The sequence below is a fragment of the Moschus berezovskii genome, chromosome 12 (assembly GCF_049115385.1).
Source record: "Moschus berezovskii isolate FMDL1 chromosome 12, NW_MosBer_1.0, whole genome shotgun sequence".
Classification (NCBI taxonomy): domain Eukaryota; kingdom Metazoa; phylum Chordata; class Mammalia; order Artiodactyla; family Moschidae; genus Moschus; species Moschus berezovskii.
Genome location: NC_142471.1, coordinates 228,863 through 247,981, shown reverse-complemented (window position 1 = coordinate 247,981; position 19,119 = coordinate 228,863). Strand labels below are relative to the sequence as shown.

At 51.6% G+C, this 19,119-nt stretch overlaps 2 protein-coding genes across 3 annotated transcripts in view; one reads left to right on the top strand and one right to left on the bottom strand.

Moving 5' to 3' along the window:
* The window catches only part of LOC129555913 (protein tweety homolog 2-like), a 22,605-nt gene extending 17,127 nt beyond the window's left edge, over nucleotides 1-5,478 (bottom strand). The window contains exon 1 of one of the 2 annotated variants that reach the window (XM_088841807.1): nucleotides 4,678-5,478. The gene's annotated coding sequence lies outside the window, so the exon portion shown is untranslated. The remainder of the gene's footprint in view (nucleotides 1-4,677) is intronic. The other variant, XM_088841806.1, reaches the window with a different exon arrangement.
* Nucleotides 1-19,119, top strand: part of LOC148775908 (uncharacterized) — a 24,861-nt gene extending 5,742 nt beyond the window's left edge. The window contains exons 5-9 of the mRNA XM_088842457.1: nucleotides 5,493-6,006; nucleotides 13,382-13,518; nucleotides 14,762-14,899; nucleotides 17,163-17,309; nucleotides 18,949-19,119. Coding sequence (XP_088698583.1) covers nucleotides 5,493-6,006; nucleotides 13,382-13,518; nucleotides 14,762-14,899; nucleotides 17,163-17,309; nucleotides 18,949-18,978 — 966 coding nt within the window. The 3' untranslated portion in view covers nucleotides 18,979-19,119. The remainder of the gene's footprint in view (nucleotides 1-5,492; nucleotides 6,007-13,381; nucleotides 13,519-14,761; nucleotides 14,900-17,162; nucleotides 17,310-18,948) is intronic.

Here is a 19,119-nt window from a genome sequence, read left to right as displayed (position 1 = left end):
GGAGGAAAGAGCAATTTGGTGTCCTATAGCCCACGGGGTCGCGCAGTGTCAGACACTACTTAGCGACTGAACAAAACAACAACCCCTTGAAGATATTACAGTAGAGAAATGCTGTCCTGCTTATTAGTCGTCCGGAACTACTTTCTCTGCCAGCGGTAAAGCTAACCGAAGACTTAGACTAGGCGGCTCACTAGAACAGACTCACCAGCGGAGCTCCAAATGCAGGAGACAACTGCCCATCCTACTGAAGGGAGAGAAATGCGAATCTTCCTTCAAAACAGGAGCTACCTTTTCGGTTTTGCTTACCAAAACAGCAGTAGCTAGGGTTTGCTGGGATGCAGTAGCATACATTGCTAGGAGGCACATAAATTGGTACAAAGCTTGCTGAGGGCAAATTAGCAATATAACATGAAAACTTTAAAAATGTGCATAACTTTTTATCCAGTAAGTCCATACCTACCATTTGATTCCATCTCCCTCAAAATTATAGATGTAAAAATAACCTATCTTACAAATATATTCATTTTCTATTACTGTGTAACAAATTAACAGACGTTTAGTAGCTTAAAACAATATCCATTTATTATCTCACAGAACTAGCCAGAAGTCCAGGTGGGCTTAACTGAGTCCTCTGCTTAGGGTCTTAGAGGGCTGAAATCAAGATTCCAGTCAGGCTCGGCTCTATCTAGAAGCTGGGGGAGAATTTGCTTCCAAGTTCATTCAGGTTATTCGTGGGCTTCCCTGATAGCTCAGTTGGTAAAGAATCTGCCTGGTTTGATTCCTGAGTCGGGAAGATCCGCTGGAGAAGGGATAGGCTACCCACTCCAGTATTCATGGGCCTGCCCTGTGGCTCAGCTGATAAAGGACTTAGACCTCTGTGGTGGTAGGACTGAGGTCCCTGGCTTTTTGTTGACTGTGAGCAGAGATCACCCTTAGCTCTTGGAGGCCTCTCTCAGGTACTGGCCTGGGGTCCTCTTTATTTCAGCAACAGGGAACTTTTCTCACGTCAAATCTCTCTCAAGCTTCAGATCTCTCTAATTTCCTCTGCTGCCATCAGCTAGAGAAAACTCTATACTTTTAAAAGGTTCATGTAACCCAGTTAAACTTAAAGGCTTCTGGACTGCAAAGGAAACCATCAACAAAATGAAAAGACAGTTTACTTGTAAATGATGTGACCAAGAAGGGGATAATATCCAAACTATATAGATAGCCTATACAACTCAATATCAAAAACCAAACAACCCAATTGAAAATAGGCTGAAGATCTGATTAGACATTTTTCCAAAGAAGATACACAGGCCAACAGGCACATGAAATGATGCTCAACATCATAATCCTCAGGAAAATGCAAATCGAAACCACAATAGGATATCACCTCATACGCGTCAGAAAGGCTGTCACCAAAAACAATAACAAACGTTGGCAACAATCTGGAGAAAAGGAAACCTTTGAACACTGCTGGCAGAAACGTAAACTGGTGCAACAATATGGAAAATAGTATGGAGATTCTTCAAAAAACTAGAAGTAAGCTACCATATGATCCAGCAATCCAGTGCTAGGTATATATATATATATATATGTAAAGAAAACAAAAACATTAATTTGAAAAGATACACGCACCCCACTGTTAACAACAGCATCACTTACAATAGCCAGGATATGGAAGCGACCTAAGTGTCTATCAACAGGTGAATGGATAAAGATGTTGTATAAAGACGTAATAGAATATTGCTCAGCCACAAAAAAGAACGAAATTTTGCCATTTGCAAAAACGTGGATGGACCTAGGGGGTATTATGCTTTGCGAAATAAATCAGGGAAAGACAGACACTCTGTTAACACTTTCATGCAGAATCTAAAACAAAGGAATGTATATAACAAAACAGAGGCAGACTCACAGACACAGAGAACATCCTGGTGATCACCAGTGAGGAGAGGGAAGGGGGAGGCGAGACAGGCGTATGCGGTTAAGAGACACAAACCGCTGTGCACACAACAAACAAGCAACAGGGGCACACTGTACAGCACAGGAAAATGTGGCTATTAGTTTGCAATAACTTTAAATGGAGTATAATCTATAGAAATACTGAATCACTATTTTGTACATTTGAAACTAATATTGCAAATCAATGACACTTCAATAAAATAAATAAAATATAAGATTCATGTAGTCAGTTTAGGACTAGCCAGATTAACTTCGTTTTGAGTAACTCAAAGTCAGAGTAGTTACCTCAATTACATCTGCAGAATTCCTCTTGCATATAATATAACATAATCATAGAATGATACCCTATCATGTTCGCAGAGGAAGGAATTATACAAGGTGAAAATCATTGGAATTCATCTTAGAATTATACCACACAGACTATTTCCTACATGGTTGTTTTATAATTATAGAGAAAACTTAAAGTAATCCAAATCTGTAAAAAAGGATTAGATAGATAACTTAAGGAATATCTATATGTTAAAATACTATTGAGAAGGAGAATGTTTAATGATATGAGGGAAATTTCATAATATGTCAATATTAAGTGGGAAAAGCAAAAGACAAAATTGCATGCCAACAAATACAACCTATACTGAAAGTTCCTTGAGAGCAGAGGCTCATGGCTATTCCTACAGTGCTTAGTGCCCAGCTAACTGCAGGTTCCCAATAACAATTTGTTAAATAAATGAAGAAAAAATATTTGCATCCGATATTGACCAAAATATTGATGTTAACTGTAAACAATGGAATTATAAGTGTTTTCCTTTGTAGTGAAAACAATTTCTACTTTATGTTCTACCCATTCTACTTTTCATGGGTTTATTAAATATTGCATTAATCAGTACCCTTTAATAAAGGGTTTACTTTCAGAGAATCACACTGTGCAATCAGTAACTAAATATGTCTTCATGAAAAGGAAGCTGTTGATAAAGAGTGATGAAATTACTGTGGCACTACCAGAATTCCTCTAGAAAAGACCTAAAGGTGCCCCTTTCTTCTCTCTTTTGAGGAAATAACATTGATGAGCAGAATACGGTACTCAACATCTGAAGCAAAGAGAAAAGATTATGCCCACTGAATTCACTTGTAAAGAGAAAATAACAATATCCTTTAACCCATTCCTGCTTTTCTTCCTGGTCAATAAATAAAAAATGGGCTGCTACAGTTCCCCCATAAGCCAAGCGAATAAATGGTGCCGGATTTTTCTAAAGTTGAATAATAGCCAATAGCAGAGCAAAGGTAAGTGATTAGATAAGCCTCCTGTCATAAGCATATATGGCAGGCAGCTATTCCCTTCTTGTTATACTTCTCCAAACACAATGCCAATTGAAATAGTAACCTTCTATTCTTCCCATGGAGAATGGTCAGGAAGAATTCCCCAAGCTGTAGGGAAACAGGGAGAGAGAAAGCAAGGGAGAGGGAGGGAGGGAAGCAAAGAGTGAGAGAGAATCTCCATCTAGGCAGGAGTAGGTTTAAAACAGTCTTTTTAGTCAGCATGAAAAAATTCCCCTAAACCCAAGAATAATAGCTACTACTTCCTTTTTCCCAAAGAAAGTGCATAGACTTTCACTGTTTTCCATCACCAGCTGAAGTAATTTCCAATGTGTCCTTCAGGCCTTCCTACTTTCTAATTTCCCTGGGGGGAGCAAAAATCATAGGAGGATTAATACTGTGTATAGCCTTGCACAGCATAACACTATGTATTAATATAAGGACTAACTGTGCACACTACCAGAATCACGCTGGACCAGAGAGTACCTAAAAGGATTCACAGCACCCTCACCAAGTAGAAGTTAGCATTAGTTCCAACCACATATGAATTTCTATCAAAACCAGCAGCTGCCAAGAAAACGATCTAGCTAAGGACAAATAACTAAACCAACTGTCTACCTTTTTAATATCAGAAATACTTCTGAGCCTAACGGTCTAATACATAACTTTAGTTAAATGTCCCCAAACTCAAGAGACAGCTAGCAGGAACCCTTACAGCCCCAGCTAGCCCAAACAGTTAAGGACACATCCTTCTAGCAGCACTGATCACTGTCACCCACCTCTTCCTAGTCATCCTTCTGAAACTCTAATCCTTGTACTTACTAAGTTCCATTCTCTTCCTATATAATAAAAGCAGTAATCATTCTAGATGGGGATCCTTCTCTTATACTTGAGACGACTAACAGGAATGCTTTGAACCGGAAAATCCACAATAAACTGTAGAACTAAAGCTAAATGAATGAATACATATATTCATCCATTTCCCCTGGAGGAGGGCACGACAACCCACTCCAGTATTCTTGAATCTTTTGGAGAATCCCCATGGAGGAGGAGCCTGGTGGGCTACTGTCCATGGGATAGTAAAGGGTCGGACACGACTGAAACGATTCAACATGCAACCACAGATTTATGTTTTGGGATTTCATTACGGCTTTTGTCAGAGAAGGTGTCCTGGAAATCTCAGACAATAAATATTGGTATTTACTTTTGAAACACTTGTGGTGTATTCACTCTTCACAGATATGGGATAGGTATTTGTACAGGGATGTATGGTTCACTATGCTGAAATTCCCTACAAATCCGGAGAGGCAGAATTCTGCCTTCGGGCACTTAGCCATTCAAAACGTCTTGTCAGCTAATGTGACAAGGCAGGTGAGAAGTATGGTCTAGAGGGGCAGATTCCACGGAGTGCGCTGTTACCTTTGGCATTTCTGCAAGTGACCGGGCTGTCAAAACAAACGCAGTCTGGAACCTGGAAGGGAGACTAGCGCGGCTGGATCACCGGTCCGTACTGTATGCAAATAAGCTTCAGGTGTCTAGCACCACTGCTGAGCCGTACTGTGCGGGGACAGGCAGAATAGCCGTAGTGCAGGCTGGAGCCTTCACTTAGGAAACTACAACGGGATCCGAGAGGACCGTTCGGCGGTCTCTGTAGACAGGGCAGTGATCTACTAAGTGATGGGGCAAGCAAAGAAAGCAGAAATCGGTAGTCTGAGTAAAAAGGAGCAGGAGAGAAAAGTATCACGGATTCACTCTCTGCGAGCAAGCAGAGCAGAAAGTGATGACAAAGACAGAGCAAATCATAACTCGGGGTCGTCCAGAAGTGGGTGGGCGTGAGTGGACAGCCGGGGGCACTGGGGAAGGAGCGCGAGGCACCCGCATCCCGTCTGCTCCCTAAACCCGCATTCCCGCCACCCTCTCCACGCCCGCGGGGCTGGAATAACCTTCCGCGTGCTCGCCGGCAGCCGAGAAAGCAGCTTTGGCTCTCCTGGGACTGCGAAGACTCCCGCCACCGGCTCACCATCTGTTGGGGGAAAGCCTAACGCGTGAGGCTGGGGTGTGTGAGTGAGAAAGTTATGCTAAGGGCTCCTGGACCTCCGACCACTCCAGACCAGGCCCGCGCGCCCTGGGGCAAGCTCGGGCAGGTGCTTCCGGACCCGCGCTCACACCCGTCTGGCCGCAGCCAGAAAACTGCCGGGCAACGGCGCCGGCTGAGTCCCGGATGTGGTTGCTAGGGCCGCAGTGGGCGGGGCGGGGGCGGGGGCGTGGCCGCCCCCCGGAGAGCGGCCCTCGCGGGAGGTTCGCCGGCTGAGTCCCGGATGCGGTTGCTAGGGCCGCAGTGGGCGGGGCGGGGGCGGGGCCGCCCCCGGAGAGCGGCCCTCGCGGGAGGTGAGGCGGCACCGTCGAGACGTGGCCGGGCCGGCCAGATTGAGGGAGAGAGAGGCCGTCCAGGCCCACGGACACCGCTGCTTCCGGCACCCGCGCTTCCGGCTCCGCCGCTCCGGGTACGGAGCCGTAGGCCGCCGGTGGGGCGGCTGCCGGTCCGAGTGTCCTCGGAGGCGGGTCCGTGTGAGGCTGTGGCAGTTGCAGTTGCTTCCCGCCCCGAGGAGCCGAGGTGCGCGGCGGGAGGGGAAGAAGGAAGAGGCCCAGGTCGCGCTTCCGCTCACTTCTGGCCAGGGCCGAGGCGACTCCCGGGAGCAGAGGCAGGGATAACCCTCGACGTGAGGCCGCCGGCTTCCCTGCAGACGGGTGAGGGCGGAGCCGGCCGGCTGCGAGGGGGGCGGGGAAGGCGGCCGGGCGGTGGTTGCCCGGCCGGACACGTTGCCTCTGGGGTCGCCGTTCCGAGCTTCCGCGGGGCCCTTCTGTCCTTAGACTGTGTGTGCCGGCTCTCTGTACCCAGGTGCTCGGCCTTGGACTTCTGCCCCTTCGTCCCTCTCGTCACCCTGAGCGTGCCCCCGAAACGGCCGGGTGGAGGGGCAGGACCGGCCCTCCCGGCGCGGCACCCTCCCGGTTGTGAGTGCATTGAGTGGGGAAGGGGATTGCAGGATCCGGGTCTTTTCGATCTGAGTCTCCGAGTGGGCCGCCCTCGGGTTTGGCGGCCAGCCTGTGTTGCTGATCTTCTTTCCCTGCATCCGGCACTTCCTCTCTCCCGCAGCGACGGTCCCTGCTAGAGGCTCCTCAGGCTGTGGTGCAGGGAGGAGCCTTGCCTAGGAAATGTCCCAAGCCTGACTGTGCTGGCGAGGACGTCCGAGGAATGCTGGACTTTGGGAAGGAAGTTGTGCTGTCGTCTCGTCCGTTCCTCTTTGCCGAGTTACTACTGTTTACATGTCTCGGAAAAAGGAAAGAGGTTGTTGTTGTTTGCTTTTTTAAAGAAGTTTGTAGACGCTTTTCCCTCTTACTTTATTTTATTATTACTTCCTTTGTGTTCTTATCCGCCCTCTTGAGCCCTTTGATCTCAAAAAGTTTGTAGTTTCCACTTCCTGCACATCCTTTTAACTACCCCGTTTTAGGATTTCTGTCCCCCTCCCTGCCTTTTCTCCTAGATTAAAGCATGTAATTTCTCTAAGTCGGTTCTTAAGGAAGAAAAAGATGGAAAATTTGAAGGACTTTTGTTAAACTTGTGCTTTCACCTGGGAAAAGTGGCAGGTGTGTGTGTGTTCCCGTGTGCTGTTTAATTAACCTCACCGGTGTGGGAATGTGCACAGGAATTGGTTATGTTAAATCCTTCCTGTGTTAAGGCTGCAGGAGTTGGCCGTTTTATTGCTGCTCTTTCGATTTGAAGACAACAGATTACACGTCGGTACTGTTTTAATCCCACTTTTGTTTTTCCTTGGTCAACCCTCCCTCCCAGCCACCGGGTCTAACACTCCTTAGCTGAGAAAACAGCAAATATTTCTAATCTTATTTTATTTTTTGGATTAAAATCTCTGCTTCACTTACTTTCCTTCTTTTTCAAATTAATAAATTAGTTTGCCTAAATCCTGGGTCATGCCTTAGGGAGTCCATGGTCTGTGACTTTCAGGGGACTTCCTCATCCCCACCCCGGAAATTATGGGCAAAGTTTTGTTTCAGTGCATTTTCTCCCCTCTGAAGAAAATTCTTAAACGAGATATATAACCTCCAGTAGATTAAAAACCACTCCTTAGGCAGTGTCTTCTTGAAGTTAATGAAAACCGGGTGTTTTTTTTTGTGGAGCTTTTTTTTTTTCTTTTCAAACTCTACATTGCTAGTTTGGGCACCATGGAGAGTAGAATGCAGAGATTCTAGCTTTATAGTGATGAAATCTCTAGGTACTTCAGAATTTCAGTGTTTCTAAATTCCTTCCTAGACCTAGAGAAGGAAGTAAGGCTGCCTACTTATTTAGTTCCTGATTTGCGGTTTTGAGGTTTCTTTTTAGGGATAGCTATTTGTGGCCAATGTTGTAGAGATCCAGTGGATTTATAAATTGGTATGTTTATGATTATTGAATGCATATTAAATACCACCAACTCACTGTGTACAGCTCAGAGTAAAAGTTTAAACTTCTACTGTACTTTGTTTTCATTTTCTTATTTTTCACTTAAGGTATCGACTTTGGGCTTCGGCTTATTTCGAAGGGCAAAGCATGCTCCGGTGGTGTGGTCCCTAAGTCTTTGTCATGCTGCTGCTCATCTTGACATCTCCTTTCTCTCCATGTTACCTCTAGATGAAGAATTTAATGATAGTTCTCTTTTGTGAATAAGTTAGTATCCTTCCAAACTTAATGTAAGTTTAGAGTGCATATTGAAATTTGCTGATTTGATGAAGTGTTTGTTGGTAAAGGGTTGACCTTCTAAAATGTTTAACACCTATTTTATAGAATGTTTAAACTTGAAGAGAACTATACAGCTCATCTTAGTCCACATAGAGTGACTAGTGTCTTCTGCTGAAAAATTAATTTTCCCTCTACCTAGCATCCTTACTTGGGGGGCGACAGAAAACATAGCTTTATAAAAAAAATCAATCATGCTAAATACGTTTCCTTCTAAGGAAATGAGGAAGCCAGAAGATTGATATCTGACATCATAACATTTGTTTGCCATTTGTGTGCCAGGCATTATGCTAAGTACTTTATGTGATTATCTCATCTCATCTGATCCTCAAAGCAGCCTTATAACTTGGCTAAACTTTTCACTTTTGTAGATTAAGAGGGGCTTCTCAGGTGGTACAGTGGTAAATAATCCACCTGCCAGTGCAGGAGATGTAATAGACACAATGCCAAGGTTGGAAAGATCCCCTGGAAGAGGGCGTGGCAACCCACACCAGTATTTCTGCCTGGAGAATTCCATGGATAGAGAAGCCTGGTGGGCTACAGTCCATGGGGTTGCAAAGAGTCGGACACGACTGAGTGAACGCGCACACACAGATAAAGAAATTGGAACTAGATGATTAACTGAAGCAAATCTGCTCAGAATTACACTGGTGGAGGCAGGATGGAACCTGGGTTATCTGAATCCAGACTGAGCTACTGAATCGAGACAACTGCTACTCCAGACTGCTGCTCGCATATTTTCTGTACATCTTCTTTGGTACAAGTTGGAGGTATCTCACCTGATTTTCTCTCAGACATTAGGAAGGTCTCTTCCTTTATTAATTTTCAGTAATTGAACACCTGATTTCATATCACATCAAAAAGTATGACAGAAAGAAATGAATTTGGAGGAGGCCTACGGAGTGTTATTTGATAGTTTTCCTACAGGGTAGATAGAAATCTGTGTGTGTGTGAGTGTGTGAGGTGACATGAGGAGTGGAAAATGTGAAAATACAGGCTTTAAGTCATAGACTTGGCATTGGAAGAGTCTGGAGGTATAAATACATTCCAGAATGATGAATTTGGGAAGGGGTAAGGAATAAATTCAGGATGGAGTAAGTACATTGAATAGGGAATTTAAGAGAATATGGTTATGGATGAAAAACTAATGATACGTGTACAGACTGGAAAGAGTAGTTCCACAAAATATGGATGACGATGACTTAGGGACTGTAACGGTCTAAAAGTCAGATATTCAGCGGCATTAGTCCTAGGAAGTATGAAAAAAAGGAGTATAAAACAGAGGAACTTGAAAACAGTCTTGTTCTCTTTAGTGACTCCCTTGTACTGCAAGGAGATCCAACCAGTCCATTCTAAAGGAGATCAGTCCTGGGTGTTCACTGGAAGGCCTGATGCTAAAGCTAAAACTCCAGTACTTTGGCCACCTCATGCGACGAGTTGACTCACTGGAAAAGACTCTGATGCTGGGAAAGGTTGGGGGCGGGAGGAGAAGGGGACGACAGAGAATGAGTTGGCTGGATGGCATCACCGACTCTATGGACATGAGTTTGAGTGAACTCTGGGAGTTGGTGATGGACAGGGAGGCCTGGTGTGCTGTGATTCATGGGGTCGCAAAGAGTTGGACACGACTGAGCGACTGAACTGAACTGAACTGAACTTTTAGCCAGTCGTGGAAGCCACTGAATAGCTCTTACAAATCCTCAGCTGTTCTCTACAAAAGTACACATTTTCGTTTTCTCTTTCCTGTGTGACTTTCTCTTTCATCTTTCCTCTATTACTTCTAAAGTTTTGCCTTAAAATAGTTATAGGCAGGTATTGCTGGAGATTGCCCAAATGTTTTGTGAAAATTTGGTAGCATCTCTGCCATATTGTCACCTGAGAGTTTTTGTTTCATTTTTTGTGTATCTGTGTGGCGTTGGACTCGCAGCTCCTGATGTTCAGGGTTTATCCTTTTTGATCCTTTGGGAGAACTGTGATACCACTGTCTTTGAAGCAGAATTGTAAGAATGACAGAATTGGTGGTGAGACCTAAATCATCTAGAGGAAGGAAGCTGCCAACTCCAACGTTCTGCCAACATGAGATACTGTGTTAGAGCAAGGTTTCCAAACTTTTCTGCATCGTGGCACGCATAAAATGATTATTTGTATGGCAGACTCCCTGGCTCCCTGAAAGCTGAGGGGGCCAGGGAGTGGGGAGGTCAGTATTTCAGCACATCCCTAATTCATTCTTGGCACATTGGTTGGAAAAGCTTTGTCCAAGAGAAGAGGAATATGGTATTCTCATAAAATACTTTGTGAAGTACCTAATGAGGGATGGACCAGGAATTCACATCCCAGGTTGAAAGAGTCCCTGGGGGTTAAGCCAGGGGAATGTAACCTCTCCGAGGGCTCTGTGTGTTGTTTCAGAGCTCTAGGATGGCACCAGGATATAGAAGTCCACACACCAACACACACACAACACATACCACAGAACACACACACACACCACACACACCACTCACCCACACCACACACAACACACACACCACACACCAAACACCAGACACACAAACACACCACACACACACCACACACACTACACACACACCACACACATACACCACAAACACACACCCACCACACACACCACTAAAACAACACACACAACACACACACACCACAAACAACACACACACAATACACACAACCTACACACACACACACAAAACACACAACACACATACACACCACACACACAAAAAAAACACACACCACACACACACACCATACATACACAAAACACACACATTCCACACACACACAAACCACACACACACCACAAATACACACAACACACAGACACACCACACACACAGACACCACACACACACTCCACTAACACCACACACGCACACACACACAAACCACACACTCCACACACACACCACACACACCCACCACACACACACAGACCACACACACAGACCACACACACACACACAAACCACTAACACCACACACATACCAGACACACACCACACACACAAACCACACACAGACATACAAATACACCACACACAACACACGCACACATCACACACAAACACACCACACACATCACATAAAGACACACACCACACAAACACACACTACATACACACACCACGGAACACACACACACACCACACACACATCACTAACACCACACACACATCACTAACACCACACACAAACACATCACACACAAACTCGACACACCACACACACACCAAACACACACAAAAACCACACACACACACCACACACCCACACCACACACACACATCACACATACCACACACACACACACCACACACACACAAACACACCACAGACAACACACACATAAACACACCACACACACAAACCACGCACACACACACAAACCACACACAAACCACGCACACACACACACACCACAGACATACACCACAGACATACACCACACACACACACACACCACACACACCAAACACACACCACACACAGCACACATACACAGTACACATACACCACACACCCAAAAAACACCACACACACACACCCCACAGAACACACACACACCACACACACACCACACACCACACACACACCACACACACACAAACACACACCACACACACACCACACACACATGCCTCTTCCTTCTTCCCTCCACTGAAGATCTCAGAGGAGGGCCCTGCTGGGACCTGGGGAAGCAGGGGTGGTAGTGGGGGTCTTGGACCAGTTTAGATGCAGTGAGCACCGGTATGTACCTACTGGGAGGAGCCTGGTGGGAGCCCCAAAGCTTAGGTCCTCCTAGCACCAGGGGCTTCTGCATGCTGGTGCCAGATGGGGGTGCAAGAGGGACCCCTATACATCTCCTGAGTCCATGGTACTGGACCGGGCTCCCAAATCAGCCTCCTCTGTCTGCCCCCCAGTGGCCACCCTCTTGCCTTGTCTCCTCTCAAGCTCTCTTTGGACCGTCACTGGGCCTGACTCCCCTGCTGACCCCGGAAAGGAGCTCTGAGACCTGGGGGGTGCTCCCAGAGCAGCCCATCCGCTCAGCGTCTTGTCCTATGGTGGGATTTGCTTGGCCTTGACCCTGGCACTCCCAGACGCCGAGTCTCCTCTGGCCCCTCCCGCTCCCCCCCGCATCCTGAGTTGGGGGTGAGGCCAGTGGTCAGTGTGGGCATCGGGGCGGGCCTGGGGCTCCCGGGTGACTGGCTGCCTCCCCTTGGGACCTTTGCAGATGGTGGTTCTCATGGACCCAATGGAGGATCCCGATGACATCCTGCGGGCGCACCGCTCCCGGGAGAAGTCCTACCTTTTCGACATGGCCTTTGACTTCACTGTCACCCAGGTGAGGGGGCGCCTGGGCCTAGGGACACACAGGATCCCCTCTCTGCCCTCTGACTGACTTAGGAGGGAGCCCTTAGGGGACCCCGGTCCCGAGCCCCAGGCGTCCCTCCATCACTCACTCTCTCCCTGCCGTGTCCCCACATGCATACGCGTGTGTGAGCCTGCGTGGCGCATACAGAGCCTTCTGCATGGACACACCGCGGTCAGCACACAGATGCCACCCTCCACGGGGTCCCACACAGCCCTCCCCACAGGTGGCCCCTAGGGGAGCTGCAGAAAGGTGCTTGAAGCCCACCTGGTGCTGGGAGGGGCACCTCGGGGAAGCTGACACCCTCCCAGGGACCCCGTCTCACCCATCTGCCGACGCTCCAAGAAGCAGGTGTGAGGCATCCTCTGGGCTGGGGGCCGGGAGCCAGCTGCCGGTGGGGAGGGTCTCAGGTGTCCTGAGCATTCTTGCAGGCTGGCATTCCCCACCCCCCAACTCGTGGGGGGAAAGCGGAGATACCCATCCCCCCTTCCCATCCCCTCTTCTCAGGGCCCAAGGGCTCCAGGGAGGAAACTGCCTCTGTTGGGGGTCAGGGTGGTCCTGTGGGCCTGTGGGCTCTGCCCTGGCCGTGCCCCGGGCGCTAGGAGCCTCATTGAAGGCGTCATCTCAGGCTACAATGCCACCGTCTTTGCCTACAGTCCCACAGGTGAGGGCGAGTGCCCCCGAGAATCAAGCTCCTCACCCTCCGCCTCCGAGCTCATCTGGCCCAGGCCGGAGCAGGAACCAAGGATGTGGCCGATTGAAACTGCCCTCTCCCAGAGCCCTTTGGGCCCAAAGCCCCACCCCCAGCCAAGGATGCCATCTTCTCCCCTCCCCCCACCTCCTGGCCTCCTGGGAGGCTCCAGCCTTGAGGACAGACCCAGGGTTGCCAGGGGTCCCCACACTCCCAGTCTCCGTGCTGCTCACCCCCTCGCCCTGCTCTGCCCCAGGCTGCGGGAAAACCTCCACCATGCTGGGCACAGACCACGAGCCCGGCATCCACGTTCGGACCCTCAGTGACCACTTCCGTGCCATCGAGGAGACCAGCGACGACATGGAAGACGAGGTGTCCGTGTCCTACCTGGAGGTGAGCCCTCGGTCCTCCCTGTCCTGTGGGCTTGGGCCAGGAGGTCCACAGGACCGGGCTGGTTTGCCTCCCAGGGGTCAGGTCAGGGGGCAGTCTCCTGGGGGTGCTCATCACCGCTGCTCTCCCATGTGCGTGTGGTCGGCCTCATTTTATAAAAATTCAGGTTCAGAGAGCTTAGGCAACTAGACAGTCACAGTCCCAAGGTCACACAGCAAGTGGGGGAACAGGAATTCAAACTCACGACCCTGGGGCTTTAGAGTCGAGCCCTGCCCACTTGGCTACTCCAAAGTGAACTGGTCACTGAGCACCTCAGCCACCCTCCCAGAGGCCATCCTCTGGACCCACTCCTTCGCTTCCCTGGTGGCTCAGATGGTAAAGAATCTGCCTGCAATGCAGGAGACCCAGGTTCGATCCCTGGCTTGGGAAGATGCCCTGGAAAAGGAAATGGCAACCCACTCCATTCTTGCCTGGAGAATCCCATGGACAGAGGAGCCTGGCAGGCTACAGTCCATGGGGTCGCAGAGAGTCGGACACGACTGAGCCGACCCTGTTTGCTTTGCCAGGCTACATGCAGGCACTCTGTGTATGTAGGTACAGGTGAGAACGTTACATACACGGACAGCTTAGACCTGCCAGCCTTCTCCACCTTGACACAGCCCCCGATGCCCACCTGTGGGAGTGCTATCACTGGGCAATAGCAGATCAGTGGGGGTGGGGATCCACAGAGGCCAGAAGCGGCGGGAGAGCCACTGGGCTACGCTCCATCTGGCTCCTGGCCTCCCTGGCTCCCTCTGGAAGCTGATAATCTCCTGGATGACAGCTCAGGAGGGGCAGCGAGGCATTGCTGCCAGCACCTGCTCCAGCCAGCGTCGTGTTGACTTAGCCAGCAAGATGCACTTCGGGGGCCGTGGTTGGCGAGGCTGGGTGAAGGTACCATAAGGGTTGCCTGGTAACCACCAGGGCTTGGCCATGGGATAGGTCCCATCCTCTGCCCGGTGCCTGGCCGGCCTGCTGCCTTCTGTGGTGTTGGCTCTGGCAGCCCCTTGTTTCCCCCCTGGATGCTGAAGCCCCCTTACGCCCACCCCATAGGAAGGAAGGAAAGCAATCATCTCCTTAACCCCGGGTTTCCTGAGAGGAGCCTGGAGCTCTCGGGAGGGATGGAGAGCCCAGCCGTTGCCTGAACCTCCTGCTCTTGGTCTCCCGTTAATGTCTGTCCCCTGCCCCTTCTAACTGGTCCCATCAGATCTACAATGAGATGATCCGGGACCTGCTGAACCCTGCCTTGGGGTACTTGGAGCTGAGGGAAGACTCCAAGGGAGTGATCCAGGTGGCCGGAGTCACCGCCAGAATCACCCAGGTCTCCACCATCAATGCCAAAGAGGTGAGTCTTGTGCAACCAGCAGGGTAGTGGAGGACAGTAACCTCTGTGTGTGTGTTTGGGGTGTGACCAGAGGCAGCAGGGCTCTGCCCCCAGGGAGCCGCTGCGGCTCAGCTGGGCTGGAGCAGGGGCAGGCACAGAGGATCTGGATGACACGCCCGCGGCCATGCCGACCCTGGGGACTGGCCAGGCACCCTGCCTTCCAGTTGACAGACAGGCCCTGACCTCTCGGTCCCCACAGCACACGGGGGGCTGACCCGGCCCTGCCTTGGGCCCCTTCCCAACCTCGCAGAGGCAGGACTGGGGAGCGTGCCCACGGGCCCCCAGGAGTGGCCTCCCTGCTCTGCCCCGCCCACCCAGATCATGCAGCTGCTGATGAGGGGGAAGCGGCAGAGGACCCAGGAGCCCACGGCCGCCAACCAGGCGTCCTCGCGCTACCACGCTGTGCTCCAGGTGGCTGTGCGTCAGCACAGCCAGGTCAGGGACGTCCTGCAGGAGGTGCGGCAGGGCCGCCTCTTCATGAGCGACCCGGCCGGCTCCCCCTGGGGCTGGGGGCAGAGCTTGGGGGGCCGGGCAGGGAGGCTGGCCCACTCCGCTCCCCAAGGGGAGGAGTGGGGACTGTCTCAGGGAGGGCGGGAGTGGGGGTGCTCCGGAGGGGAGGGCAGTGAGGGATGGCACAGAGGACAGGAAGGATGGCTGGGCTAGGCTGGGGTACCCCAGGGAGACCCCCTAGGGGCTGTTTGTGGGAAGGGGCCAGGGAGTGTGAGTGTCTCGCCAGGGAGGGAGACAGTGCGTGTCCCAGAGGACATGGGGAAACAGGTAGGAGAATGAATGGGCCCGGTGAGGAGCTGGGGCCCCACGGAGACGATGTTCCCTGATGGGGGGGACCCTGCCCACCACGTCAGGGAGAGAAAAGGGCCCGCCACCCACTTGTCAGTGTTCGTCCCCCTCCATCGCCGTCTGCCCGGCCCTGCCACCCAGACCTGGGTGCAGGCCCCCTCTTGTGGGCAAATTCAGGAGTTTCGTGGTCGCCTGCATCCATGGGCATCTCACCATTATCACTGAAGCAAATGCAAGCACCAGGGAGAAGTCACAAGGGCTTCGTGCTGGAATATGTGTGGTTGGTTTCAACAGGGTGGAGTGGGAGAAACACATTCTCTTTCCATAAAGGCCTGAGGGCTCCCTGGAGGAAGGGGGTGGGCAGCAGCCAGTGGGGAGAGGGTGTGCCCTGCAGCCGCCGGGTCCCAGCTTCACCAGGCTGGGCAGAGACGTCTCCCGAGGGTGGCAGAGCCTCCTGGGACTTGGTCCTGTCCTGTTCTCACATCCATTCACACACAAATCCATGCATTTCCTAATGCACAGGCTTCTTTTTATATATATATTTCCTTATTATTTATTTATTTATGTATTAGGTGCTTTGGGTCTTAGTTATGGCACATGGAATCTTTAGTTGCAGCATGCAAACTCTTAACTGTGGCATGTGGGACCTAGTTCCCTAACCAGGGATCGAACACAGGCCCCCTGCATGGGGAGCACGGAGTCTTAGCCCCTGGACCACCAGGGGGTTCCTCACACACCTTCTTACACACATGTACACGCTGTCCCATGTACACATGCAATTCACACACGCTCACACGCCCTTCCCCGCATACACACAAACTTCCGTCCTTCCCCTCCGGAGCCTGGCTCTCCCTCTAGAGCGGGGAGCCCACGGCCGTGCCGGCTCCTAGCCGAGCTGCCTGGGAAGTCTCGACCTCCCTCCATCTCGCCCTCGGTGCTGCCCTTAACTGTGCCAGCGGGTCGGTCCCCAGGGAGACGAAGAGCCAGGCTCTCAGGCCTCCTTGGGAGCCTCCTGTCCCCCGCTCTTGTCCAGCGTGCATGCTCAGTTGCTTCAGTCGTGTCCAACCCTGTGACCCCATGGAGTGTAGCCTGCCAGGCTCCTCTGTCCATGAGGTTTTCCAGGCAAGGGTACTGGAGTGGGTTGCTATGCCCTCCTCCAGAGAATCTTCTAGACCCAGGGATCGAACCGGCGTTTCCTGTGTCTCCTGCGTTGCCAGGCAGGTTCTTTACCACCAGCGCCCACCTAGGAAGCCCCACTGTTGTCCAGAGACCTTCTCGTTCTCTGACCTTCTGGAATGCCCTCCCTGGGCAGAGGGCAGACCAGGTCCTCAGCGTCTCTTCCTTGCAGGGCCCTGGGGGATCGGGAGGGGGTTTACAAGCCAGGATGGCCTGGGGTGGGCAGTCATACCTGCTGCTCGCCCCCCAGACACAGAACCGTGGGCAGCGCATGAAAGAGGGGGCCCACATCAACCGCTCGCTGCTGGCCCTGGGCAGCTGCATCAACGCGCTGAGCGACAAGGGTACCAAGAAGTACATCAACTATCGCGACAGCAAGCTCACCCGCCTCCTGAAGGTACCAGCTGCCACCGGGCCTGGGCCCTGGGCACCCGGGGTGGGGCTGCCAGCTTCGCAGACGAAAATACAGGACACCCAGCTGCATGTGAATAGTAGATAAATAACAGCATCCGGTTTGGGTGTCACTGTGTATGTCCCATGCCATCTTTGGGACATGCTTATGCTTTAAGAAAAGCCCACTCATTTATCCAAATTTCAGATCTAAACTGGGTGTCCTGTGTGTTAGGGCTTCCCAGGTGGTTCAGTGGGTAAAAAAAAAAATCTGCCTGCAATGCAGGAGATGCTGGAGACGTGGGTTTGATTCCTGGGTTGGGGATGATCCCCTGGAGGAGGGCGTGGCAACGCATGCCGGAACTCTTGCCTGGAGAATGCCATGGACAGAGGAGCCAGTCCACGGGGTCTGGAAGAGTCACACATGGCTGAAGCGACTGAGCAGGCGCTCGCAGGCCCCTGTTTGTGAACAGCAGGGAGGGAAAGAGTTTGCATCTGAGCATCTGACCGTCGCCCTCCCACCAGCCCCAGGGCTGTGGGTTTGAGGGAACTGGGAGTCATCTGGATTTGGGGGTTCAGGTGGACAGTCAGTCTCGTGGGTCCCAGAAGCTGCTGTTGTGGGGTTGGGGCACGCTCCTGGCTGGGCTCTGAATGCAGTGCTTCACCCCCCGCCACACCCAGCTCCTTTTTGGAGAGGAGGGAGCCATTCTGCATGACTTGTGGGACCTTAATTTCCCAACCAGGGATTGAACCTCGGGCCCTCAGCAGTGAAAGCATGGAGTCCTAACCGCTGGACGGCCAGGGAATTCTCCGCAGTTGTTTCTATGGGGTCAGCGTGTCTGAGTTAGGGGGTCATTATTTCCATTTGCAGACAAGGAAACTGAGGCACAGGGAGGCTAAGTAACCTCCCCAAGGGCTCACGGCAGTAAATTCTGGACGTGGGGCCCCAGCAGAGGTCTGGCTGGACTGATGGCAGAGCTGCAGGTGACCTGATGCTGGGCATCAGCCCGCCAGCATCACTGCACCTACAGGCTGGGGGTACGAGAGCCGGCTCCTGCCACCTAGAAACCCGAGGGAGCCGAGGGTTAGGGAGGTGAAGGAGCTTGCTTGAAGTCACTCAGCTGGTCACTGCCGCGCCCGAGGGCTTTGCCCCCAGGCCCCGGTAGCCCCATACTCTCTCCGTTGAAGAGGGCAGAGCAAGCCCGGGGCAAGGGAGGCGGCGGCCACAGGCCCAGTTCACTCCATCACCAGCCTCTCTCCGGCCAAGACAAAGGCGCCTTCCTGTCAGCAAAGGGGGTGACCTGGAAGGCCCAAGGAGATGGCGGAGAAGCCCAGGACCCCTCAGAGCTCTTCCCGCTCTGGTTCCCACCAACGTTTCCTCATCCTCATGGATATGAGGCGGGGAGAAGGAGAGCTGGGAGACCCTGACTCAGATGCTGGAAATTTTCAAACACGAACTTTGGAGAAGAAACTGGGAGAGGGAAGAAGTGGGGAGACGGCAGAGGGGGCGGGGAGGGGCCGCGGGGAGCTCGGCTCCAGCACCCGTGCGTGTGTGAGAGAGAGCACACCCACGAGGGCATCACGGGCGGGAGCAGGTCCAGGGAGGCAGCCCCCTGCTGACTGCCGCCCTCCCCCGGCCCATCCAGGACTCCCTGGGGGGAAACAGCCGCACGTGATGATCGCCCTGCGAGCAGCACCTTCGAGGAGTCCCGGAACACCCTGACCTACGCCGGCCGGGCCAAGAACATCAAGACCCGGGTGAGGGGGCCCCTGCTGTGTGCCCCCAGGACTCGCCTTTCTGGGCCAAGATTCAAGCC